This window comes from Tiliqua scincoides, chromosome 2 (assembly GCF_035046505.1).
Source record: "Tiliqua scincoides isolate rTilSci1 chromosome 2, rTilSci1.hap2, whole genome shotgun sequence".
NCBI classification, from domain to species: Eukaryota; Metazoa; Chordata; class Lepidosauria; order Squamata; family Scincidae; genus Tiliqua; species Tiliqua scincoides.
The window spans coordinates 175,029,965-175,055,352 of NC_089822.1; the positions used below are offsets into that span (position 1 = coordinate 175,029,965).

The 25,388-nt window shown below is 43.5% G+C and overlaps 1 protein-coding gene across 1 annotated transcript in view; it reads left to right on the plus strand.

Annotated features, from left to right (window-relative positions):
• The window catches only part of SPDL1 (spindle apparatus coiled-coil protein 1), a 40,439-nt gene that overhangs the window by 8,922 nt on the left and 6,129 nt on the right, over positions 1–25,388 (plus strand). Inside the window, exons 5-11 of the mRNA XM_066616605.1 lie at positions 698–847; positions 2,106–2,204; positions 5,206–5,316; positions 13,268–13,408; positions 16,331–16,440; positions 19,048–19,235; positions 23,149–23,449. Coding sequence (XP_066472702.1) covers positions 698–847; positions 2,106–2,204; positions 5,206–5,316; positions 13,268–13,408; positions 16,331–16,440; positions 19,048–19,235; positions 23,149–23,449 — 1,100 coding nt within the window. The remainder of the gene's footprint in view (positions 1–697; positions 848–2,105; positions 2,205–5,205; positions 5,317–13,267; positions 13,409–16,330; positions 16,441–19,047; positions 19,236–23,148; positions 23,450–25,388) is intronic.

Consider the following 25,388-nt stretch of genomic DNA (forward strand, 5'->3'; position numbering starts at 1 on the left):
TGGCTTACAACTTGAGAAACGCTGCTCTAGCACCACTGAAGGCAATAGGACTTGCGTTCTGTTTTGCATGCTGGACTGCAATCTGTGTCGTTTTGAACAGAGGAGTGAAAAGGCAAAATAGCTTGGCAAAACAACTGCTGTGTAAAAGGAAGTACAAGGCTAACCTTGTACAAGGATTTTTTTAATACGTGGATTTAACTCAACAGGGATTACCACTGCAAATGAGAAGGAATGTGCTGATCCCTGGAGAAGGGCAAAATGCATCTCTTTAAAATCACAGTTTAAAAAAACTGCTTTTCTTACTGTTTGTAGAGAGACAGTCACGCAAGTGATCATTCCATTATTCAGCTGAGTCTGGCAAAGGCAAGGTGTCTTTTGCATTTCTAGTTGCTGACTGCTTCTCTACAACAGTAAGAAAAGCTGATTTTAAACAAAAATTGTAAAAGGACGCACTTTTTAATTTTTTTAAAATTGCTTTAATTTATCACATTTTATGGTATCAGCAGGCAGTCCCAGAATCAAACCCCTGTGAATGTTGAGAGACAACCTTATTAGGAGCAATGGAGGGGCAAGAAACCTGGAAGTGGGTCTTTAAATCTATTTTTCCACTGTTTTTTTATCCACTAGGGGTTCTGGAACAGAACCCTAGCAGATAATGAGACATGACCTGTACTGATTATACTTAATTCTGTGACAGGCAGATCTTGAAGACAAGTTACATGATTTGCAGTATACCAAAGAGCAGCTAGAACTTGGAAACAGCAATCTGGTTAATCGACTGGCACGACTTGAAGAGGAGAAAGAAGACAGAGAAAAAGACCTTGTTTCTTATTGTAATGCACTGGAGGTGATGTATCATGCTTGCCTGCCATTTTAACCAGCAGCAAACAAACTGCTGAAGTTAGTTCTAAAATAGTAGAGCTTACTTTCTAATTGCGATTTATTGATTTCCTTGGCACAAACTGTAGTGTTTGACTGTGTATATGAATTGAACAGATCAGATGCAATGCTTAATCCACTATTAGTGATACTGGGTTAAATATGTAAATGTACATATATAAAATGTTTGTTTACAACTCCTACATTGCCTAAAACACAAATACAACAATGCAGTAAAACAAGCAGCAGTAAACTAAACAAGAGTCAATTGACTTCAGGGAATGCTTGTTTAAATATACAGCTCATTAGGTTCTAGCAGAACACCAGCAGAGAAGAAAACAGTTGTGCACCAGAAGGCAGGGAATTCTGCATTTTGAGGGCCCCCACTAAGAAGGTTCTCTTGCATGTCACCACCAACCAAACCTCAGATACATTTATAGCACCTACACATATAAGTGGTAAAAATAAAAAGTAGATCATATTTTGTGGGGTGCAAGGCTAACTATATATGTATACATGAACATGCTGGTTTATTCTGTCACCTACCAACTTCTGCTGGCAGATTCATCTGTCATCTGTTTCTTTGGAAAACCCAGCAGTTGCAGAGGAATCCAGTTGTTGGTGCTAGTGTCAAAAGCTTTCAGTTTTCAGCCCACTACAACAAGTGCTCTTGCAGTTTCTGTGTGATCAACTGCCTCCAAATATATCTTTCTAAAATATTAGGCTGCTCTTGCTTCATGCGTGAACAATAATCTTGATCAACCTCTAATGGCAGAATAAGGGAATTGTAGGTGACACTTGAAGAATAATGTGGGTTTTTTTCTTTCAGAACATATATATGACATTGTTCAAGTTGTTATACTTGAAATAGAATAAGAATTTTCATGGTTATCAGTTTTGTGAGATGGAGTCTACCACTGGAGAAATGATAATTTATTATGGCAAGAAAGATGTGTGGATTAGGAGTAGGCCATCTCGCTTGGACTGGGTCCTTGGCTGTAGGTTATCCTGTTTGGTGAGAAGTGGGGAGATGGAGTGTTTGCCTCATGTGATGGTAACAGAGATGTTGCACTGATGAGTGACAGGACTAGTAGTTTTGGAGCCACAAAACTGAAAAGGAAATCTGTGAGGCAAGGAAAGTGTAACGAGTCTGACTTTCTGCTACCAATGCATATTTAATTTTGACAGCATAAGGTACCTAATGTTTTTCCTTTATTTAAATTTAGAAAGCACGTGAGGAGAACAGAGACCTTCGAGTTCAACTTGACCATGCATTGCAACAGGCCCTGGATCCTTCCAGTAAAGGCAATTCTTTGTTTGCTGAGGTATGTATTATATTGCAATTACTTTAAAAGTGATGTGATTATCTTTGATATTTAGAAAATGTTTTTCCTGGTATGAAGGTCCTTTACACTTGGTCGCTTCGGCCAATTATAGAATCTAAATAGGAAAGGTACTTAAACAACTAGTTTAACCAACTCTGTACTTGAGATTTTAAGCTCAACAGATGGAGTGTGTAGTATAGTATTGGCCATGTAACAAGGAACATTGTATTTATTTCAAGGCATGCAGAAGGCACACATCTATATGTGGGTCTTGACCACCTCCTTTCCATGGGCTGGAACCAAGAACATGGCCATTTGCAGGCCTGACAGCAAGAGGCCACAGATCCACAGGCCGCACTGTTGATTGAGTCATGCAATCACCCCGTTTTCTTAATTGATCTAATTCAGCCTAAAGCATTCCAAATTAAAATGGAAACTTGTTTTCTCAAATTCAAGTGGAGTGTACTGGCCCCAAATCGTGCTAGAACAGTAGGTTTCTTGTCTTGTGATCATGGCCACCCCATAAGGGTTCCTAAATTTAGGAAAAATGAATTTAACAAAACAAAGGTGTCCATGTTCCAGTACTCCCACAGTGGGAGTCCAGTGATATTTAGGAGCAAGTAGGCCTCCAATCTAGCCATGCACCCTCAAATAGGTGTGAAAGACAAAGGAAAAACAGAATAGGGAACCTCAATTAGCAAAGGAGGGTCCCTTGATCATTTCACCCCACCTAGGATCCCAAGGGCCCTAGAGCCTTTGCCCTCTGCTATCTTACCTTGCTGTCTCTCTGTGGAACATTAACTTGCTGGTGCTGCTTTATGTTATCTCCATTCCAGCCAGTATCCAAGGACCACTGTGCCAAATGGCACCCAGGCATGGTAACACCCTGCCCTACCTTTCCTTTCCAGCCTTTCTCTCTCCAAGCATAGCCAAACCGTTCAGACAGTGCTGGCTGGTCAGCGAACCTATCAATATGCCCCTCCTGCCTCTGCGAAAGCAGTCCAGCTTCCTTGTCATGTCCCTTCCCATTGTTTTAGTGTAGGCAAAGACTTTCTGCTGTTTTTTTTTCATTTGTGAAAGCTTGCTTTACTTGGGCAAGTAAGTAGAGATTTGCTAGGCTTGGGCATCTTGCTGCCATGGTCCCTGCAACAAAATTGTCTCAAGCCTTGCAGAAAAAGGATCTTTAACCTTGGTCCTTAATGCAGCCTCACTAAAGACCCTGAAACATCCCCTACCTTTCCTTACATTAGTCACATTGGAGACAAGTTTAGTATTAAATCATTTCTTTCTCTGCTTGAGCGCTGTGTATTGTGTTCAGTTTTAGTCTATTTTTCATGGTCTTAGTGGAGACTGGAGATCGGCCTTCAGTGTCTTTCCCAGACAACCCCTGTAACAACGCCAAGAGCTAAAGAGTCCAAAATAGAACTTTACTGTTGGACAGTCCAGTTGCTCCCCTGTGCGCAAATTAGGTGTGTTTCAAATACACTGCCAGTAGCCTCCTTTCTAGTTAAAATGCTTCAGGAACTGCTCTAGTATTGTAAGAATCTAAAGAGCTATTATTCCTGATGATGTGTTTTGCAAGTTCTGAATTGGTATGTCGGGTACTAAATTTTAAAGAAATTTAAAATCCAAAACATGCTTCAAAACTAGAGGAGCAAGTTATAGCAACATTCAGATAAAAAACAAAACCCAAACGTAGTGTTAGGTAAAAACATACAAGTAAATACTGAAGCACCCTGCGCATATAAATGCACCACAGTGGGTTGCGAGCCACAGTGGGTCTTGACCACCTCCTTTCCATGGGCTGGAACCAAGAACATGGCCATTTGCATGGCCATATATGCTGGGCTGAGGAATGCATATATGATACTCCTTAGCACAGTGTTAAATCTGGGAGGAAACTGGCCTGCTACAGCAGCTCTATGTCTTGTGGATCTGCTTACCATGAAGGAGTGTATAGGAGCTCAGGGACACAGCTGGAAGACTACAGCTGCTGCAGAAGCAAATTCTGGTACATTTAGGCCAGTGTGAGCCTAAATATGATAATTTTCTGCATGATTTTCTATATTTAAAAGATTTTTGAAAGACTTACGAGTGTTTTTTGGTTTTCCATTATTACTGTATCTACCTGCGGATGCCAAATAGATGGGTAGACCTGGGCTCCAAACACTTTTTCAGCTGTCTCTATCTTCTCCCTAGCCTGTTTTCCCTGCCCCCATTCTGTTTGCCCATCACCACCTTCCACTACTCTGTTTCACCCTCCCATTCTGCAAAGGGGCCCAAAAGGAACTTTGTACCCTCTGATAGGATTCCTCTCAGAGACCCTGCTACTATGTATATGCTTTTAACAATGATAGTAAATGGGACTTACTCCTGAGTAAGTGTGGGTGGGATTGTAGCCTAGGTTGTTAAAAATTTTCCTGCTTGATGTCACTTTCGGTCATGACATCACTTCTGGTGGGTCCTGTCAGATTCTCATTATAAAAAGTGGGTCCTGGTGATAAATGTGTGAGAACCACTGAAGTACACAGTAACACAAATAGAAAGGTGAGGGCCCATAGAATTCCCCTCAAAAGTAGGAACTTAAATGATGAGTTGAATTTGCTGTTGGAAGTAAGTGTTGCAGTTTTAAGCATCACTAATCTGAGGATAACATAGTGTGGCATATGTTAAAGCAGAAAGTGCTCCTTGAAAAGCTTATTGTGAAGCACTTAAGCCAGGTTGCCTGGCAACCTTTTCATTTGGTAGTTTCAGTACCACCACGTAAACTGGCAAGTACTTTTTGTCAGTAGCATAGAGAAGCTTCTGTGGTATGTTGGATAACAGGTCAAAGCCATTTTGTGTCTCACATTAGAGTATAAGATGATTTGAAAGGTAAATTTTGCCCCTTTCCTGGTATCTATAGACTTTTCTACTCAATTTTTTGGATTTTTGCCAACTTCTAAATGTATTAAATATGAAATGATTATGTGCAATATTTTTTGCTTTATTTGCTAATTAGGTGGAGGACCGTAGAGCAGAAATGGAGAGGCAGTTGATCAGTGTGAAAGTAAAATACCAGCTGCTGCAGAAACAGCATACTTTCACTAGAGAACAGCTGCAAAGAATTAAGGTATGATTAATCCAAGCTTTTGTTTGCTCAGAAGACAAATGAGTGCAGCATAAGAATTGTGTTTGTACTAAAGTGCTGTGTACTTGAATAGTTAAGTACTTTCTGTTTCAGAGACATAAATGACAATTGCAAAATTGTTCTGAATTGAGAACAGTAAAAAATTGCTCTGTTCTGTTTCCTAAATATTTGCCCCAGCTGTACATAATGATCCTTTCATCTTTTATATTTTTAATTGATGACAAGGTAGTCTCTTGAGTAATGGAGTAGGAGGACACCTGCTTTTAGGGTTCTTCTAGAACAGGGTTCAGCAACCTTAAATATTCAAAGAGCCATTTGGACCCATTTTCCAGAGGAACAAAAACCTCAGGAGCCACAAAACCCTTTTGACACCTAAAATGAAGACAGCACTGCATATATAGTTTTTTTCTTCACCTTTATGCTCTTATAGGTCCCATTTTTATAAAGTAGCCCCCTCTTGTAGCTTTTAGTTAGTTTTGTCATACATTCTTGTCCTGTGTTTTCAGATGCCTGGTCCTCTATGGTGTTTTGCCTGATTCCAAGGCCATTCTCTGCCTGGAGAATTATGCCCACTTTAAGCAAATTAGCTCCCCTTCTTTCCCCCAACAAATGACCCTGGTTCTGCCCTGCAGTCCTGCTGGACCCCACCTCCAGGGTAGCTCACCTGTTCAACTTGCAGAGGTCCTCTCTCCTGCCAGCAGCCTCCCACCACTACAGTAGACCCTGGGTCATCAGCAGGTCTTGGGCACAGCAGCCACACACCAAACTCCAGTGTCTCCAGCAGTCCATTATTCACAAAGTCAGTCAGAGTATCCAGGGCAGAGTCCAAAGTCAATAAGCCAAGTCACAGTCCAAGATCAGATTCCAAAGTAAGTCAGTCAAATCAGTCAGAGTATCCAAATCAGTCAATAAGACCAGCCCAGCCTCCTCTCCTCCCTCCAACCTGCACTCCTTCTCCAACCCACACCCCCTTCCCACACCCCAGAGGCACCCTGCTGGAAGGAAAAAAGGACACAGACTCCAGAGGTGGGGAAGAGAAGAAGCCAGAGCTGGGGGGGGGAAGGTGGGGGGGCAGCCACAGGCCAGCTTCAGCCCACCTGCCCTCCCTCACTCAGGCTGCAACCCTCTCCACACTATCCTGGAAGTAAGCCCCATTGGCTACAATGGGACTTCTGAGCAGACAAGTTGGTTGGAGATCTCAGGCTGCAGTCCTCTCCACACTTTCCTGGGAGGAAGCCTCACTGACTACTTGTGAGTAGACCTGCATAGGAGGGGGCTGAGGCTGCAGCCCTCCACACCTTCCTGGGAGGAAGTCCCACTGACTACAGCGGGGCTTACTTGTGAGTAGACCTGCACAGGAGGAGGCTGAGGATACAGCCCTCCACACCTTCTTGGGAGTAGCCCAGGGACTACATCTGGGCTTACTCTCGAACAGACCTGCGGGGGCTCCCACTCACCCGTCCTTTCGCTTGGCCTTCAGCAGGCTTCAAGGCTGCCATCCCAGGCACCCTTTCCTGGGAGTAAGCTTCATCCTCTGTAATGGGGCTTACAACTGAGTAGACAGGCATAGGAGCAGGCTCCACGGCTGCAATCCCAGGCACCCTTTCCTGGGAGCAAGCTTCATCTGCTGTAATGAGACTTACTACTGAGTAGACACACAGGATGTCTTCTCTGCTGTGGAGGAAAAGCCTCTCCTTGTACTGAATGGGGACCTGCTCAGGGAAAGTCCGGCTGCAAGGGCTCCAAATGGCTGAGAAGGAAGGCGACTCAGGATTGGCTGGTGGTCAGCCAGTGAAGGGCCCTAAGCCATTCCAACAGAAAAAGCCAGGAGCCTGCTGGATGCTGATTGGCTGAGCCTGCTGGAGAGTTGGGGAAGGGAAAAACAGGGAGCCTAAGCCTGCAGAGCTGGCAAAATTGAAAAGGGAAACCAATGCGGGGCAGGTGGGGTTGAAGGGAGAGGAGGGCAGTGAGCTCAGGGGGTGGAGGGAAGCAGCCTGCACTCCCAACACAGGTGCCACCTGTCACCCTCTTTGCCACTTTCACCTGGAGGGGCCGCAGCAGACAGCTGAAAGAGCCGCATGCAGCTCTAGAGCTGCAGGTTGCTGACCCCTGTTCTAGAAGTTCATTCAGCAAAAATGAGGAGACTGATTACTTGAAAGAGCAACTTTCTTTAAGTAGCCCCTCATTTCCCCTTCCCTCCAAAAAGGGGGAGGAGGTTGAGATAAGTATACCCTATACTGCAAACAAATTTAACTGCACAGTCTTAGGTATGTGAAGTTCTATTGTTCTGTTGGGTCTTGTTCTCAGGAAAGCATATTTTGGAAGGCAACCATGGAGAGTCAAGAAGTATTGCTGCTTTTTTATTTACAAGATTGTGAATACTGTAGATAGTCGCCTATAAGGCAATAAATTTGTCCCAACAGATAGATCCTGAATCTGCCTTATCTGCGGGGCCACTCGGCTGTTTCAGGCACACTGCAGAGCAGCTGTGGTGCTGCTGGGGAGCGTAAAGCACCACTCGTTCCCCCACTGCACAGGGGGAGCCTGCTGCTCCCTCCTTCCCACCTCGAGCGGGGAGCCTGCCTCCTTGCCTCGTTGCTGCTCCTGGGCATTGCAGTCCCGCCCGCTCAGGCTCCCCAAGCCTGGTCTCCTTGGCTCTGACTTCCTCCTCCTCCACCCCTGCTCATCTTCGCAAGGACAGGAAAGGGGAGCAGGAGCCTGGAGCGTGTCCCATGCCTGTTGTCAGTGGGGCTTACTTCCAGGAAAGTGCGCATAGGATGGCAGCCTTTGAGCCCAAGCCTGTGCATGCCTACTCAGAAGTAAGTTCCATTATTGTCAATGGTGCTTACTCCCAGGAAAAGATTGTAGCTTAAAGGTGGGGCGAGAAACGGGAGGGCTGCTTCTTCATGCAGTGTTTACAGCTCTGCATCTGCTTCTTCCGAGCAAAAGGGAAGAGGGGAGTCCCCCACACAGCCTCCCTCCCTCCGGCCCCCACTCCTGCACTGCCTGCTTCTCTCTGCCCTTCAGTCCCAGCACCTCTCTTTCCTCCATGAGCCTTCACTCTGTTGTACTGTTTTCTCCCCCTTCTCTTCTTCCTTCCCCCACTGTCCTTCTTTCTCTGCCCTCTATTTACAAGCCATGCAATCAGGGAAACTGACCAGGAAACCCCCTGACAGCCTTGATCCTGCTGTAAATCAAGAGGAGGAAACAGCCCTCTGACCAGGTGAGGGTGGGCTTGTTGCAGCTGCAGGATGCACCTTCCCTGAAAGTGGAAACACTCCCATCAGATGTCTCACAAACTACAATTCAGAGCACCATTACTTAGGAATAACACCCAGGGAAAGCAATGGGTCTGCTTCTGAGTAAACAGGGTTTCAGCTATGTGCAGCTGCACTTGGTCACAGCCATTTGCTGTTGCTTATCTCTGCTGTGAATTGAATTGCACACTCCCAGTTGTATTCTAAGTTGTATGTTATATGTAGACCTTCTGGCTTAAGAGCAGAAGACTCTGCCTTTGCACAGTTTTGCATCAGAAGTGTCCTGAGAAATTCTGAGTGATAGATCACTTTTTTACATTTCAGTTTTTTTCCTGTGCTGGTCTTCAGTCACTGGTTCATACATGAACTGATCTCTAAAAATTAGCTATTGTTGGGGCTTTCACAGTCAACTAGCTACTTCCCTTCTTGCCTTGCTGGCCCTGCAAGGCATTCTGGAGCACTGCCATTAATCCATGCTCTTTCAAGTACCCCTAAAGGTCCTGTTGAGTGCCCCTGGGGGTACATTAACCCCAGGTTGGGAACCACTGTCCTCTTAGTATGTTGTTTACAGTGCAGTTACTCTTTGATAGTGTTTACAAAAAGATGTTGAAGACCAGAATTTAAAAGTTTATGAATAAAAATGAATCTTACAATCTTTTACTATATTTTTAATACATTAGAGACTGTCCGTTCTTAGGTAACAATTACTGTTAGGTTATTTTTCAGGATCTGGCCTAGGGTAAAATCAGACAAAACTATAATCAGACACACACATCCCAAGTTTATTACCCCGACTTATCCAAGGGTCACAGAAAATTCTATGATTCTTGCCTCAAAACCTGCCCTCGTCTTATCTTTGAGATCGACTTATAAGCGAGTATCTGCGGTGAGTTCTAATCTTCAAAACAATTCTGTAATTTAATGAGTACTACAGAAATGTTGCAGTAAACCTATAACTTCAAAGTTATCTTGTATCTCAAGACGTCTGAAATACAAAATTAAAAGGTTAATATCCTTGAACAAAACAGGCTCTGCCTAATATATAAAAAACCTTTCAAATCTGAGGCCTTCTTTATGGGCTGGAGTCTTTTCAATAAAAGGTAAGATACAGTCAAAATTCAAATGCAGAATATTTTAAATTAATCTTGCAAAATTCAAAATTGCAGTTTCTGTATCCCAGAGCTTTTAAAATTGTTGGGCAAGGGAGGAGGAACTGGCTGATTCCATTTGATATGAAAATTTTTCTATGGGCCATTAGAAAAATTTTTCTAGTAGTCATTAGAATCCCTTTTGACACGTTTGACACGTTTGACACGGTCCCTCACCAAAGACTACTGAAAAAACTCCACAGTCAGGGAATTAGAGGACAGGTCCTCTCATGAATTGAGAACTGGTTGGAGGCCAGGAAGCAGAGAGTGGGTGTCAATGGGCAATTTTCACAATGGAGAGAGGTGAAAAGCGGTGTGCCCCAAGGATCTGTCCTGGGACCGGTGCTTTTCAACCTCTTCATAAATGACCTGGAGACAGGGTTGAGCAGTGAAGTGGCTAAGTTTGCAGATGACACCAAACTTTTCCGAGTGGTGAAGACCAGAAGTGATTGTGAGGAGCTCCAGAAGGATCTCTCCAGACTGGCAGAATGGGCAGCAAAATGGCAGATGCGCTTCAATGTCAGTAAGTGTAAAGTCATGCACATTGGGGCAAAAAATCAAAACTTTAGATATAGGCTGATGGGTTTTGAGCTGTCTGTGACAGATCAGGAGAGAGATCTTGGGGTGGTGGTGGACAGGTCGATGAAAGTGTCGACCCAATGTGCGGCGGCAGTGAAGAAGGCCAATTCTATGCTTGGGATCATTAGGAAAGGTATTGAGAACAAAACGGCTAGTATTATAATGCCGTTGTACAAATCGATGGTAAGGCCACACCTGGAGTATTGTGTCCAGTTCTGGTCGCCGCATCTCAAAAAAGACATGGTGGAAATGGAAAAGGTGCAAAAGAGAGCGACTAAGATGATTACGGGGCTGGGGCACCTTCCTTCTGAGGAAAGTCTACGGCGTTTGGGCCTCTTCAGCCTAGAAAAGAGACGCTTGAGGGGGGACATGATTGAGACATACAAAATTATGCAGGGGATGGACAGAGCGGATAGGGAGATGCTCTTTACACTCTCAATACCAGAACCAGGGGACATCCACTAAAATTGAGTGTTGGGTGGGTTAGAACAGACAAAAGAAAATATTTCTTTACTCAGCGTGTGGTCGGTCTGTGGAACTCCTTGCCACAGGATGTGGTGCTGGCGTCTAGCCTGGACGCCTTTAAAAGGGGATTGGACAAGTTTCTGGAGGAAAAATCCATTATGGGGTACAAGCCATGATGTGTATGCGCAACCTCCTGATTTTAGAAATGGGTTATGTCAGAATGCCAGATGCAAGGGAGGGCACCAGGATGAGGTCTCTTGTTATCTGGTGTACCCCCTGGGGCATTTGGTGGGCCACTGTGAGATACAGGAAGCTGGACTAGATGGGCCTATGGCCTGATCCAGTGGGGCTGTTCTTATTTTCTTATGTTCTTTTAAATTTATTCACTAAGTGACATCCAACTAAATCATATACTGAACTTTACACTGAGAGAAGATTGATGCAATTTAGCCTTCAACATGATTATACCCTCTATATTGCAAATACTAGGATAATAGCATGTTTAGAGTAACAGTGCATAGCCACTAAGAACAAACTCGGTAGAAGATGAATTTAGTAAAACTTGCATACATCTTGATATGGCAGTCTATTGTGTCTAGATAGCAGGGACACCATTTTACAGTACAGTATGCCAAAAGCCTCTCAAGGTGGTTTGGTTTTTAGGCTACCTCTGGTTTAGTAAAACACCAGCAGCAAATCATTTTGCTGGCTTGCTGTGTTCCAGACCTCAAAATACTTTCTTTGTGTGTGCAGAATGGAAAATAATGAACAGTTTTTTTCCTTAAGTGTAATGCATTTATTTTGTAAATTTATATTCTACTTTTGAAGTCAAGCTTTCACAAGCCAACTTAAAAACACAAGAAAGAGCAAACAAAATTCCTGAAGTACTATAAATCATCCAGAACATGTAATGTCTTTACTGTTTGGCTTGTACTTTATCACTCCTAATCAATTCTTACCCATGCTAAAGAAATAAAAACCCTATTCAGAATATTTTGTTGGGACTCTGATCTAAAGCTGAAGACTGAATTGCACTTGATTGTGTATATCACGAACAAATGCTGACTGCCGTTAATTTATAGCAAGCAATATTACCCCAAAGTAGAATGGGATATTTGAATGTATATTCATTCCATAGTAAATGTTTATAATCCATCCTTCCCTCACTCCAGCTTAATTATATAAAAAGAATGGGGGGGGGGGTATAAGAAATGTTTTATCTTCATATGGTGTCAGGATCAACCAGATCAGACACTAGCCACTGTGGGCCTATGGGCTGACCCCCTCAAGGCTCGCTTTTTCTGAAGGTAAGAACAGGAGCCTTTTGCAATGAGTATGGGAACAACACTGATTGTTCTTGAACACTTCCTCCCCCTCCCAGAGGTCAGTGTGTCCAGAGATGCTCCTGTGTGGCAGGAGTTTGGTCACTAGGGACCATTCAACTTACCTCTGGACTGAAGAAGGAAGGCAGGAATGCACAGGTTGAGTAGGCACATCCTGCTTCCTCCCACCTGCAGAGGCTGACATAGCCAGTGTGTGGGCTTCAGGGTCCTGCTGGGAAGGGTAGAAGGGGAAAGAGAAGCCCACCTACTGCAAGTAGTAGTAGTAGTAGTTCTGCCTCAGACCAAATAACCAGGGGAGGGGTTCTAGGAGAATAATGAAAGCTGGAGAAAGTGTTTGTGTACACAGGAAGCATGAAAAAGGGCCTTACTTAGAGCCTCCTGGTAGCTCTACTTATTATTTATGGGTACTGACAGTTTAGGCCAGGGCACATGGGCAGGAGGATTTGCTCTGGACAGATGTAAAAAAAGATTTCTGGTAGAAATTCAAGTAAGTTACTTGGGTACACTTAGAAATAGCAGCCTAGTCATAGTTGATCTTGGGTTTGCTGATAGCTGGTATTTTTTAGCCAGGATGTATACTTCTGCGTTAGCTCTTCAGTGTATGGAGGTTTGTAATGGAACCTGACCAAACTACTTAATGGATGGCAGAAGCTTTTGTGGGCTCAACTTTTAAGGCTGCCCTGAGTAATGGTTACTGTGTGTAACAACTGATTGTAAGTTTAAAAATGAAGAATATGAATATTTTCAGAATGTTTTGGAGGTTTAGATCTTTGGGAGGGAAGCAACTTGTTATACTGAATCCATCAAGAGCTACTGATGCTTGATAAGGACAATACATGCTGAAATCTAAATTGCAGTTTAGATGCATACAAAAACCTTGGGCTGGCTCAGTTGAACTTTTGACTTTGAACAACTGCTATGCCCCAGTGCCATATCAGTGTGTGTTTGAACCTCTCCTTAATTTCAAATGCATTTAATATGAGCGGGAAATGGTTGCTGTTGGATAAAAATGAGTTCAAGCTCCCTTGGAGTCCTGGAACTTTCTGTCACAATTCTTTGGATCTTGTCATTCTGTTTAACCTTGCATACTTGAGTAACAGAATGTTTGGAAAAATGTTAAATGTAAAATTTGGATTTATAGCTTCAGATGGCTACACTCCTACGAATGAAAGGTTCACATGGAGAGCATGATCAGCTGGAGCGTTTGCAGAATATGCTTCAACAAAAGAATGGTGAAATAGAAGAACTCCTAATGAAAGTGAAGCAATTGGAGAAGTCCATGGTATGTGCATGTTCAAGCAGGCCTATTTTGTCAAATATCATCACTTGAGTAAGGAAACGAAAGTAGTAGTAATTCCACTTTCCTCTGTGCTGGTCAGACCTCCTCTAGAGTGCTCTGTCTAGTTCTGGGTGCTACTTCTTAAGAAGGATGCCGCCAAAACTATAGCAGGTTCAGAAAAGCATGACAAAGATGATCAGGGGTCTGGAAAACAAGTACTGTGAGGAAAGGTAGAGGGAACTCTTTACGTTTAGCCTGGAAAAGAAAAGGCTGGGGGGAGATATGATGGCGCTCTTCAGTCACCTGAAGTGCTTGTTAAATTGGGCAAGGATTTGTCATCTGCTGCCCTGAGAGCAGATCTAAGGGCTGAAGCTGTGCGAGGAGAGACTTCCGTGGCATGATAGGAAACTTTTTTTAATGGTAGAGCAGTTTAGCAATGAAACCAATTTCCAAGGGAAGTGTAGAATACTTCAGTGGGAGAGAATTTGAATGGAGGCTTGACAAGCACCACTTAGAGATCCTCAAAAGAGGATCCTCAAAAGAGGATTTTCCTGCTTCAAGCAAGGAGTGGACTAGATGGTCTTCCAATAACGATCAGAATATGTAGCTGAAAGTACATGACTTGTCAGAGCAAGCAAGCTCAGTACTCTGTGTCATGTGGCTTCATTTTAAACCAGGACTCACAGATCCATAGGCTTTTCAACAAGTGTCAACCAGAGTATCTTCTGCTTCTCACTGGGGGAACAGATGAGATTATCACCTGGCCCCAACACCTTCCTCCCTAAAGCTTTGTAGTCAGAAATGACCTGCTTGTAGCTGTTCTTGGCAATGCCATTTGATCAGAAAAGGATAGTGATCTGTGAGCTTGACCACCTTAAGAACATAAGAACAGCCCCACTGGATCAGGCCATAGGCCCATCTAGTCCAGCTTCCTGTATCTCACAGTGGCCCACCAAATGCCTCAGGGAGCACACCAGATAACAAGAGACCTCATTCTGGTGCCCTCCCTTGAATCTGGCGTTCTGACATAACCCATTTCTAAAATCAGGAGGTTGCACATACACATCATGGCTTGTACCCTGTAATGGATTTTTCCTCCAGAAACTTGTCCAATCCCCTTTTAAAGGTGTCCAGGCCAGTCGCCATCACCACTTCCTGTGGCAAGGAGTTCCACAGACCAACCACACGCTGAGTAAAGAAATATTTTCTCTTGTCTGTTCTAACACACAATGTCCTTGCACTGGGAAGGCAACACAATTAACAAGCTAGTAGGCTGGGTCCCCACATAGCATCTTCCACTCCTCTTAGCAGGGAATCTACAACAATCACCATCTTTCTTGTCCCCAGTTGGTCAAAACTGCTCCCTGCTGCCTGGTACAATCAGCTGTTGGTGTCTTCCATCAGGATCTTCAGAGGACATAGAACCTGAAAGACACTGGAAGCAATTGCATAGCTTCAGTAATTCAGGATGTTTTCTGATTTTTCCTGTTCACGATAGTCTCTTGCTTCCACGTAGATTGTTCTCCTCCACAGGTCTCTTCTTCATTAGGGACTCTGTTGCAGCCTCTGGACTCCCCAGCTTCCTTAATGTGGCAGAGGGTGGAAACTTGCTGTTATATTCTTCTGACCTCTTCTTCCAACAAGGCGACCATCTTGCACTTGTTGCATATGTAGTCCCTGATATCTGAGGGCAAGAAAACAAACATAGCACATGTATGGAATGTCGCCACCGTAAAAGCCTTCGTTTCCATCCTGCAACCTTCTGATTACGCTTCGTGAGAGCAACTAGTGGTGATCCTGGCCCCATTGCCACCTGGGGCCACAACCCCAAGCTGTTGTCTCTCCGGCAGGGCTGCCACCCCTCCCTGCCTTCTGCTTCCCTGGCCCTCAGAAAAAAAAGTCACTTCCTCTGTGAAACTGGAAGTGATTTTCTTCTGCCCTCCAAGGGCTTTACAAGGCCTTTGGAGGGTAGGGGACGTTGTTGTGGCTTTTCCAGCCCTCAGAACTTTTCTGGGTGGACAGGCCCTTGGGGGCAGCCCTCAGCGCACTGGCTGACTGTGCCTTGAGGGGGTGGATGGTGGCGTGGCACCATTCCCAAAGCCTGGGGCATTTGTCCCCCTGGCTCCCCCTCAGGTATGCTGCAGCAGACAACTCCTCTTTCACTAGGAGATTTGCTTGGGCTCACCAGTGACCTGCCTGAGGGTTGATTAGAAATCCAAGCCTGTTTGAGCTTGCCATGAGCTCTTCCTCCTTACCTTCAAGATATTGCTGGGAGATGTACAGGTGAGCTGCTCCTCTCCCAGATGCCTCAGCCTGCTAGGACTATCCTAACTCATTATGTATAAACAAGCAGGTAGAGTACTCTCTGTAAAATGTAGGACCCCATGTTCTGAGCCAGAGTGAGAATTTCTTATGGTGCTCCCACCTACTACTTTGACTTTTCCGTTGGTAGGTAATGTTTGAAGCAGTAGCTATGGGCAGGAAAATGTACTTCTGGTGGAACAGATGTGCTCTAGTTTGGCACTTCTTGCAGGTGCTGTACTCCAATCTGGCCTCACTGCCTGATTCAGGTACTTGGCCAAGGAGTAGCTCAAGATGGGATAAGAACTTGGTGCAGCAGCTCCTTCGGCTGAAGCAATTCCCCTTCCCTGTCTTTTTTGGTCTTTAGTTCAAAAGAATTGGTCTGTGCTCTGAAGTATGTGGGTTATTGGTTTATTTTGTTCCCTGATCATTTTGCTCTCCTCATTAAGACTGGTTTTTTTTTTCTGTGACAAATGATACACTTCCTCCTGTGTGCACTGTGATAGAACTACTCATATGTAGTCATTTAAAAAAGTGTTGCCACTAATTAATATTTAAAACCAGAATACTGATATGGCTGAAGGCAAATGGTAAGCTTTAATTTTTTTGTAACAATCTCCCCAGAAAGTATCTGAAAACTCGAGAGAACTGAAGTTTTCTAAGACGTCAGAATATGCAGAACTTGAAGGTGGCTACTACACTGATTTGCTTCAGATGAAACTTGAGAATTCAGAGTAAGTGGATGGAAAAGAAATTGGCATAATTCATACTGGACTATTTACTTAGCTGTTGATTGGTTGGTTCTAGTCGGAGTAAAAAAGTTTCATTTGAATTTTTTAAGAGCAATACTGAAACCAGTAGTTTGTACCAGATTCTTTAAAAATATTCTCCATTGTCACATATTTCATTGTCTCTAAAAGACGAAGTTTACACTTAGTGGTACAATTAAATATTAGGCAGTCTGATTTGATGGTCCCGTTTTGCAAGTACTTGGGCTGTGATTGAATGCTGGTTATTTAGAATATCTTCGTCCTCCATGGGTGATGCAAAGGTAATCATGTAGGACTCTTTCTTCAGTGGGTGTCTTGCGTCTGTGTTTTTCCAAAGTTATGTTTAGCAGACTCAGTGTTATGCAGCCATAGATAATGGGCTGACCCCTGAATGAGCATGGCATCTGGACTAAGTGGTGATCCTTTTTATTTATTTATATTCCACCTTTCTATTCCTACAAAAGAGACCTAAGTGGGTCTAACAGCCAGAGCCACTATGAAATATAATAATCATAACAATGTAATCCTAAAATACAAAGCATAACAATAAAAGCTGCAACAAACCAGAGATCATTATAAAGAGAAGACCATCCAGAAAAAAACCCCCTGTCTAGCAGCATTTCTAAAAGGTCCATGCCACTGCGCAGATCCCTTTGATAGCTCTGCAGCATCACAACTGTGTTGCAATGCTGCTTCTGGATGTATGGTGACAATGTGATCGCATTGCTGAACTTCTGGGTTGCCAAGCTCATCACTGCACCTAGCTCATTTGGGAGGTGTGCAACTGCATTGCTTCTTGTGCTTCTTGTGCAAAAGACATAGTGGAAATGGAAAAGGTGCAAAAGAGAGCGACTAAGATGATTACGGGGCTGGGGCACCTTCCTTACAAGGAAAGGCTACGGCGTTTGGGCCTCTTCAGCCTAGAAAAGAGACGCCTGAGGGGGGACATGATTGAGACATACAAAATTATGCAGGGGATGGACAGAGTGGATAGGGAGATGCTCTTTACACTCTCACATGACACCAGAACCAGGGGACATCCACTAAAATTGAGTGTTGGGAGAGTTAGAACAGACAAGAGAAAATATTTCTTTACTCAGCGTGTGGTTGGTCTGTGGAACTCCTTGCCACAGGATGTGGTGACGGCGACTGGCCTGGACGCTTTTAAAAGGGGATCGGACAAGTTTCTGGAGGAAAAATCCATGATGTTTATGCGCAACCTCCTGATTTTAGAAATGGGTTATGTCAGAATGCCAGATGCAAGGGAGGGCACCAGGATGAGGTCTCTTGTTATCTGGTGTGCTCCCTGGGGCATTTGGTGGGCCACTGTGAGATACAGGAAGCTGAACTAGATGGGCCTATGGCCTGATCCGGTGGGGCTGTTCTTATGTTCTTTGATCACCTTAGAGGTGCTGCCCAGAAGGCCAATGGGGAGTGTTCAAATCTTAACTTGCCCAGAGGGAGTTCCATAACTGGAACAGCGAAAGAGAAGGCTGTGTCCCCCTTGTTGCCATCAGTTGAGTTTCAGAAGCTGATAGCACACCTAGGAGATCCTCCCCTGATGACTTAAGGTGGTTCCATATGGCTGTTTCATATGAAAGCAGGTGGTCCTTGAGATACCCTGGCCCTAAACCATGAAGAACTTTAAAGACCAAAACCAGCATCTTGAATTGCGCTTGGAACTGACGGGGTAGACAGAATGGTCTGACAGATCTTGCCCCCATAATCGTACAGGTTATTATGCTCTGCACAAATTTCAAATGATCTTCAAGGGTAGCCACCACCCAAGCATGCTATAGTAGTCTAGCCTCAGTGTCATGCTGAGTTGTCACCATGGCATGGTCATGGTGGTTGTCTCTGAACAATTCAGGTGTGGTTATAGCTTGTGCACCAGCCAATGTTGGACAAAAGTCCACCTGGCCTCCAGGATCAGCACTGAATCCAGGAGAATCCACAAGCTGTTGAATTGGTCCTGCAGAGGGAGCGCTTTTCCATTCAGAACAGGTTGCTGATCAAATACATGCATTGCAGCTTTCCAAACCATTTAATTTAAGCTTGTTAGCTCTCATTCAGTCTTTTACTGACCTTAAGACTATGGTATAGGATTTCCACTTCTTCCCTATCATTCAGTAGGACAGAGAGGTTGAGTTGGGTGTTATTCACATAGTGATGAGACTCAAGCCCCTGGATGATCCTGCCCTGAGATACATACATATTAAACATTCCCTAATTTCTGCCTGTGTTCTACTGGTATTAAAACTACTATCAACTTACATACCTGTTACTGTTAAACTTTGCACATTTCTATGGTTAACTTCTAGATTAAGTTGCTTATTTCATTTTAGATTCTAACGTTGAGATTCCATTCAAACTAAATGGTAGTCAGAGTTTGTATTTTAGCACTGTATACATGAAAGGATAAATAAGAGGATTACTTACGAGTACCAAAACTGAGCTATGAAAGGCAGTGAGTGTGGACTTGAGGTAATGATGACACAGAATTTAGTGCTGATTCAGTTCTAAGACTTGGTTCTCATGCTCACATTGTTGCGCTTGTGATTTTTTTGGCAGTAAGGAAATAGAAGATTTGAAAAGTGAATTGTCTTTGCAGCGGATGAAGGCTTTGTTTGAGAGTCAGCGTGTTTTGGAAATGGAAAGGAAACTTTTTGCAAGTGAAAGACAACTTGAGGCTTGTCAGAGTGAGAGTATAAACTTGCAAGTGGTGTTGGATGAATTGAGAATCAAATATGAACCTGAAGGTAAGTATGCGTACTTAAATGGAAAAGAGTTCAATTTTCACATTATGCAAGCTACTGAATGCTTCTGGTTGAAAATAATGTGATCAATTTGTGACTTTCTGTATGGAAAAACATTCCTTGGCACTCCTTACCAACAAATACAGTTAATTCATTTAGCCTTTAGTATTGGGTAAATAAGGCAACATCTATAGATAAAGGTGGGTGAAAATGGTGATAGAGTGGAAATTGAAACCAATAAGTGCTAAGTGTGCACTTTACCTTAATATGACTGTAGGTCAAGTTTCCTGTCATGATCCGTATGCAGTTAAGCTGGGGTGTTCACAGTGACAAATATCAGTGTCTGCCATCCCAAGAAATTAAGAATTAAGTCTGAATTTGGGCTTGACTCTTAGTGAGTTCATTCTTGCACATCCTCATTCTCTTCACCCTGAATTTACCTGGTGGTGGTTGTGACAAGAGAGGTCTTGCAGGAGGCCTCTCAACAGCACCTCTAGTAAACCCTGTGACAAAGACAAGTGAACAGCAATAGGGACCTTGCCTCTGTCTCCAGAGTTTATGGGGATAGAATGAGTGGGATCAGGGACTTTCAGGAGAATTAGAAGAAGATATTTGGGCATACTCTCATACCCAGTTATGTTGTTCAGGCATTGATGAAATGTGAACTTTAAAATGGGCACCAATTTTAAATAAAATAAAATAAAGTTTATTTTCCAAAACAAAGAGGAAAATAACTTGCATTAACTGAGACAATTTAAAATCAAGATGGAATTGCACTTGTAACTTTTTTTCCCCAAACTTGGATCTTGTGATAAATTCGAACTACTGAAAAAGTGACTTATTTGGTACTTGAAGACCAGAGCTGCATTTCTACTCTAGGGGTAGAATACATCCTGCTTTGTTTTTTGTCTTAAACTATTCCATGGTGGATGCACTAGAAAGGGTTTAGCACATGAAACATACTAGATACCTTACTGTTAGGGTTTAAAGCCATTTAGTTTTTGCATTGCTGCGTGTTCCATAAAATGAAAAGCTTATTTTTGTGTCATGTAAACTTTAGTGCTGTTGGCAAAGCAAAATTTTAAAATAACCATGTGCATCGTGGTGATGAATGCTATTTACCATGTTGCCCACCAAGCATTTTTATTTGATGTGTGAAGCATGACAGCATGGTGCTGGGTGCCTGTTGAGAGCATGATTCAGGATAGTACCAGGACTGCAGGAGGCCTAAGATGCATAGGCCAAGGGGAAAGCCACACTTTTGTCAGCACAATTGCTTATGCATGCACACACCCCTCTCCTCCCACTTTATCAGGCAGACTTGGAAAAGCCTTGCCTGCTTCTTGGAAAATTCCATGAAATTTTCATGAAAACTGCATCTTGTTTCCACAGTACATTTGACCCTATGAACAAAAGGCACCTTCTAGGAGCTTCCTGACTTGGAGAAAAGGAGTTGTTGGCCACAGTAATAAATGTTCCCCAGCTGTAACTGACCAGCTTCATGGCCAAATTTCAATTGCAAAGTCATGCTAATGAAGCAACTAGCCTCCTGAGCTAATTACCACACTCACAGCAATGTGAAAAAAGAAAGAGGCAATCTTTTAAGACTGGGGATCAGCCATCAGGAACCGTCAGGTCACAAAAGCTTCCTTGCTGATCAAACCCATGAAAGATTACATTGAATCCTGTGGGAGAGAAATATATTTTAAAAACTGATTCGTTAGAATCTTGTATCTTCAGAGTCTCCTCTTGCTCATCTGTCTGCCTTGATGCTGCTGTGTTGATTCACTTGACCCACTGGTGCTGCGTTAAACCACCCTCAGTCCAGCTGCAATCAAAAGACCACTGTGCCAAGAATGGCACCCAGGATTGCTAACTGCCATTCATCTTTGCACTAGAAGCAGCTGTGTTCAGTGCAGGATGGGCAGTCATCCTTGTTGGCTGCCTTGCAACATGTTCCTTTCTCCCAGGAAAGCAGTTTCAGCTCCCTTGAATGAGCTAAGGGCCCAATCCTATCGAACTTTCCAACACCGGTGTAGCCGCAATGCAGCCCTGAGGTAAGGGAACAAATGTTTCCATACCTTGAGGAGGCCTCTGTGACTGCCTCCCCACTACAGGATGCAACGCATTCCCCATTGGCACAGTTGCACCGGCACTGGAAAATTGAATAGGATTTAGCCCTAAGGCTCCTGGGGCTCTCTTTAGAGCCTTTTCCACCTTTTATACCCTGTTTAGGAGAATCAATTGGTATTAGCACTTTTGCCCCATGGCTCCTGAAGTGGATCACATTCAGCAGAAACAGAGTGGTTATCTTGGTTTTTGGTGCAGCCCCGCCATAGACCCACAAATGCCTTTTTCCCTATTCATCTCATGTGCTGTCAATTGACAACATGCTTGGTGTATCTATCGTATCCTCCTTTGTGCAAGTGTGATGTGTATGAATTCATTTCCAGCCTATTTTTAAACTGTGTTAGTGGAAACCTGAGATCAGCCTCAGATGGACTCTCTTAACTGTCACAACTGCTTAAGCTCACTTCTCCAAACCCATTGCTGATTAGAAGGCATTGTCCAGTGGGAGACTAGCTCCCCCACTACAAGTGTGTGACATGACTTCATAGTCCATAGAGGAGCTTACTCCTTGCCTAAAGCCCCTGGTTCTGGCTACAGCCATCCAGTCATGGCCTGAACTGTAGAAATCCTTCCGTCCTTTCCTTTCATTCCTCCAACTTTTCTTCCCTCTGTCCTTCATGATACCGTCAAACCTCCAACTAAGAAATACTGTGTTTCATTATTTTGATTCCCTATTTTTAAACTATCCCCAATAAAACACTGTTGCACCTGTCACCTGGCCTCACTCTTCATTCTCCACTGAAGCACTGAGCTGTGCCATTGACAGGGTCCCAGAGCACATGATGAATTTCCCCCGTGTTGAATATATTTACAAGCACAAGTGTATTTACAAGCACATCCAGAAACAGCATCCCTTGTTCTAAAACCAGGTGTTTTTTAATTGGGCATAATAAAGAGCCACCTCTATTTTAAATCTCCAAGGTGTTTTGGCTGTGTGAAATCTCATTGCTCTACTGCTACCTGTTGATGTGTTTATGGGTTATTTTAGGTTAAGGATCAGATGAGAGAGAGTCAGATGATGCTCTTCTAGTTTACTGTTACAGCTGTTAGCCTCTGCAGAAAAATAAGCAACAGCTTTGTATTATAGGAAAAATAAAGTTTGGGGCAGTTACAGAAGTAAAATACTTGATAGTTGCTCAGATGTTCCCCAACTATCTAGTCCTCTTTCATAGAACAGCACTAATGCCAAAAACCTGTTAATAAAAAGGGGCTGAAACGGTGAGAGGTCAGAAGTTGGGCTATGACAGAAACTCCTTTATTGGGAATGTTGAAATGGAACAGCAGGTTTTAGCTTAACTCTGAGGCCTGGTTTCAAAGAATACATTTGTTATTCCTGACAAAGGATTATGTGGTTGATCTTCATTGAAGCTTCTCTCACAAAGTGGTTCGAATGCTTCCTCTTAAGAGAAAGATACATTAAACTTTCATTAGGTAAAATAAATTTAGGCATTTGTTTTAAAGTAGTGGTTCTCTATCGTTCACCTTACCATTTCACCTAGTACACCTATTCAAAGTACCCCTGCCAATTGCTTCTTGGTTGGGAGGCCAAATGCAACACAAGTAACACCAGTAAGAGGAACAGGGTGGATGGGAGGGCTTTTCTGAGCATGATTTGGCACTTTACCGGCTGAACCAAGCCTCCTACTGTTCTTTGTGTCATGATCCTGGTCTCGTTGCTGGGCAGCAGAGGTCCAGGAGCCCCGCAAGTACCACCAGACACCACCTCAAGTACCACTGGTTGAGAAATACTGATTTAAAGAGTTATTCTACTTTTTTTTCCTCCTAGAGTTAACAAGAGACTCTATCAAGAAAGCTCATGGGGGTACAATTTCAAATATCTTACAAGCCTTTGGCAATGAAACAACTTGCTTAGGGTCTCAAAACAGTGAAGAGGCTAAAACAAATGAGGCTGCTCTGAAAACTACCGTACTTCATGCAGTGCCAACCAACACAGTTCTCCCTCCAACAATGCAGCAGAAAAATGATCAACCTGAAAAGAAGAGAGTTAAAATTAAGGAGGAAGAACCTGACTGGAAAGCCATAAACAAAAAAGATGGAAATTATAGTGGATCATCTTCCACCATCAGGTCAGTGTCTAATATGTATGTGCAAGGCAATCAGCACAGACCTGCATCTCTTTTCTTTCGCTGCATGAACTATGCTATCCACGTCTTCATTTATTTTCTCAGTGTTGCATGCAGTGTAATTCCCCAGTTCCAGCTGCCTACTTTGAAACTTTCAAAACCCTTTAAAAAAACTGAAAAGGACTCTTAAATCATGAACTTCCACATTTCTTAGAGCTAAATGGAGTATTTTTGCTTTCTTAAAATCACTGTCATAATGAACTACCACCTACACTATTTTCATCTGCATTGGGCGTTATGTTATTCACAGTGCAGTACTTCCTGCTTTTTAAGTTGAAATACATTGCAGTGTAGTTTGGAGATCTCATGGAAACATTTGCAATATTAACTTGACATACGCTTTCAAGTTAAAAAATACATTTGATTGTGTTAAATGGCTGTGGCACCTAATAAAATAGATTTCATGTTGAAAGAGTTGGGGGAGATATGGTAGCTATCTGTGTGTTTAATAGCATACAACAGGAGAAAGGTGTTAATGTTCTGCTCAAGAGGAGCTTATTGTAATCACTGTATTTCCTCTTAAGTAATAATGCAAGTTTTTTTGGTTAAAGTACCTGGAAGAATTCATAGTAATGATTTTACTTGGTCAGATGTGTGGGCAGCCCAATCCTACCTAAGTTCCTCCATGTTGATGCAGCAGTGCTGGCGTGCCTTCCGTTGCAACCTGTGGGGAAATTTCAGCAGCTGGAGATCTCCTTGAGGTAAGGAGACATTTTGTCCCCTTGACCCAGGAAGCCCCAGCAGCTAGATTGGGTCAACTTGGACCTGCGCCAGCTATATAGCTGGTGAAAATCCATGTTGATCAGACCTGGGAAGGAGAGATGGGATACAGCTTGCGCCACTGCTGCTGATCCTGCCCTTACACCCCTCCCTGCCCTTCTGTCACTCCTGTGCCAGATAGATGTATGTACTCCGACAAGCATAGCTTCATGTTCATGTGTCAGTGGGAAGGCTGTGGCCTAAGAAGGCATTCCTATAATGCGCTTTCTCACAAAGTGCTTTATGGCACTTTTGCGACATCTTGCATAGCAGGTTAGGATAGGGCCATAAGTGGCTTTTCTTGATAATAGAAATTCTTTCTTGATAATAGAAATACAAAGGTATTTACAGTGCAATCCTATAATAATAATAATAATAATAATAATAATAATAATAATAATAATAATAATAATAATAATAACAGTATTTATATACCGCTTTTCAACTAAATGTTCACAGTACAGGAGGCTTGTGCTGTATCCAGTGCAAGATAGGGCTCCAAAGTGGCTCAGCCAAAGGTAAGAGAAACTCTTCCCCTTACCTCTGGGTAAGTCACTGAGAGCCCCCATGGATCTCCTCAGACTTGCGCCACCTCCTGAGGTGGCATAAGTCTGAGGAGAGCAGAGCGACTTGAAGCTGCTTTGCACTGCCCATGTATGGGGAGTAGGATCCAGCATAACAGCTGGATCCCAGTGCCACCTCCTGCTCCCCCCCGCCCCAGGATGCCTCTCTCCCACCTCCTCCCCACCCTCCCCAGAGCCTTGTGTTGGCTGAGCTTGGCTGATTCAAGGCTCACTCCCTATGTCTGCGTGGAGGCTGGATTCAGCCTCCGTGGGTCAGCACGCCTCTGCATGCTGGCCCCCTCAAGGAGGCACAAATGTGCCTGTTTGTGACCCTCCTGGGCTGGCGCAAGGGCTGGCGCAAGGGCGCAAGGGACTTGTGCCAGCCCAAGGGCGAGTCTGGATTGTGTCCTTAGACATCTTTCAGGGGTGCAGGACTGGAAAAAAACACATAAGTAGACTCTTTAGATAGGATGGTGGTATAGCTCACTTCTGTAACTCTGTCATCATGCTGTATAGCTCTGGTGTATAATAAATGCATATTTGACCAAGACAGGAGTCCT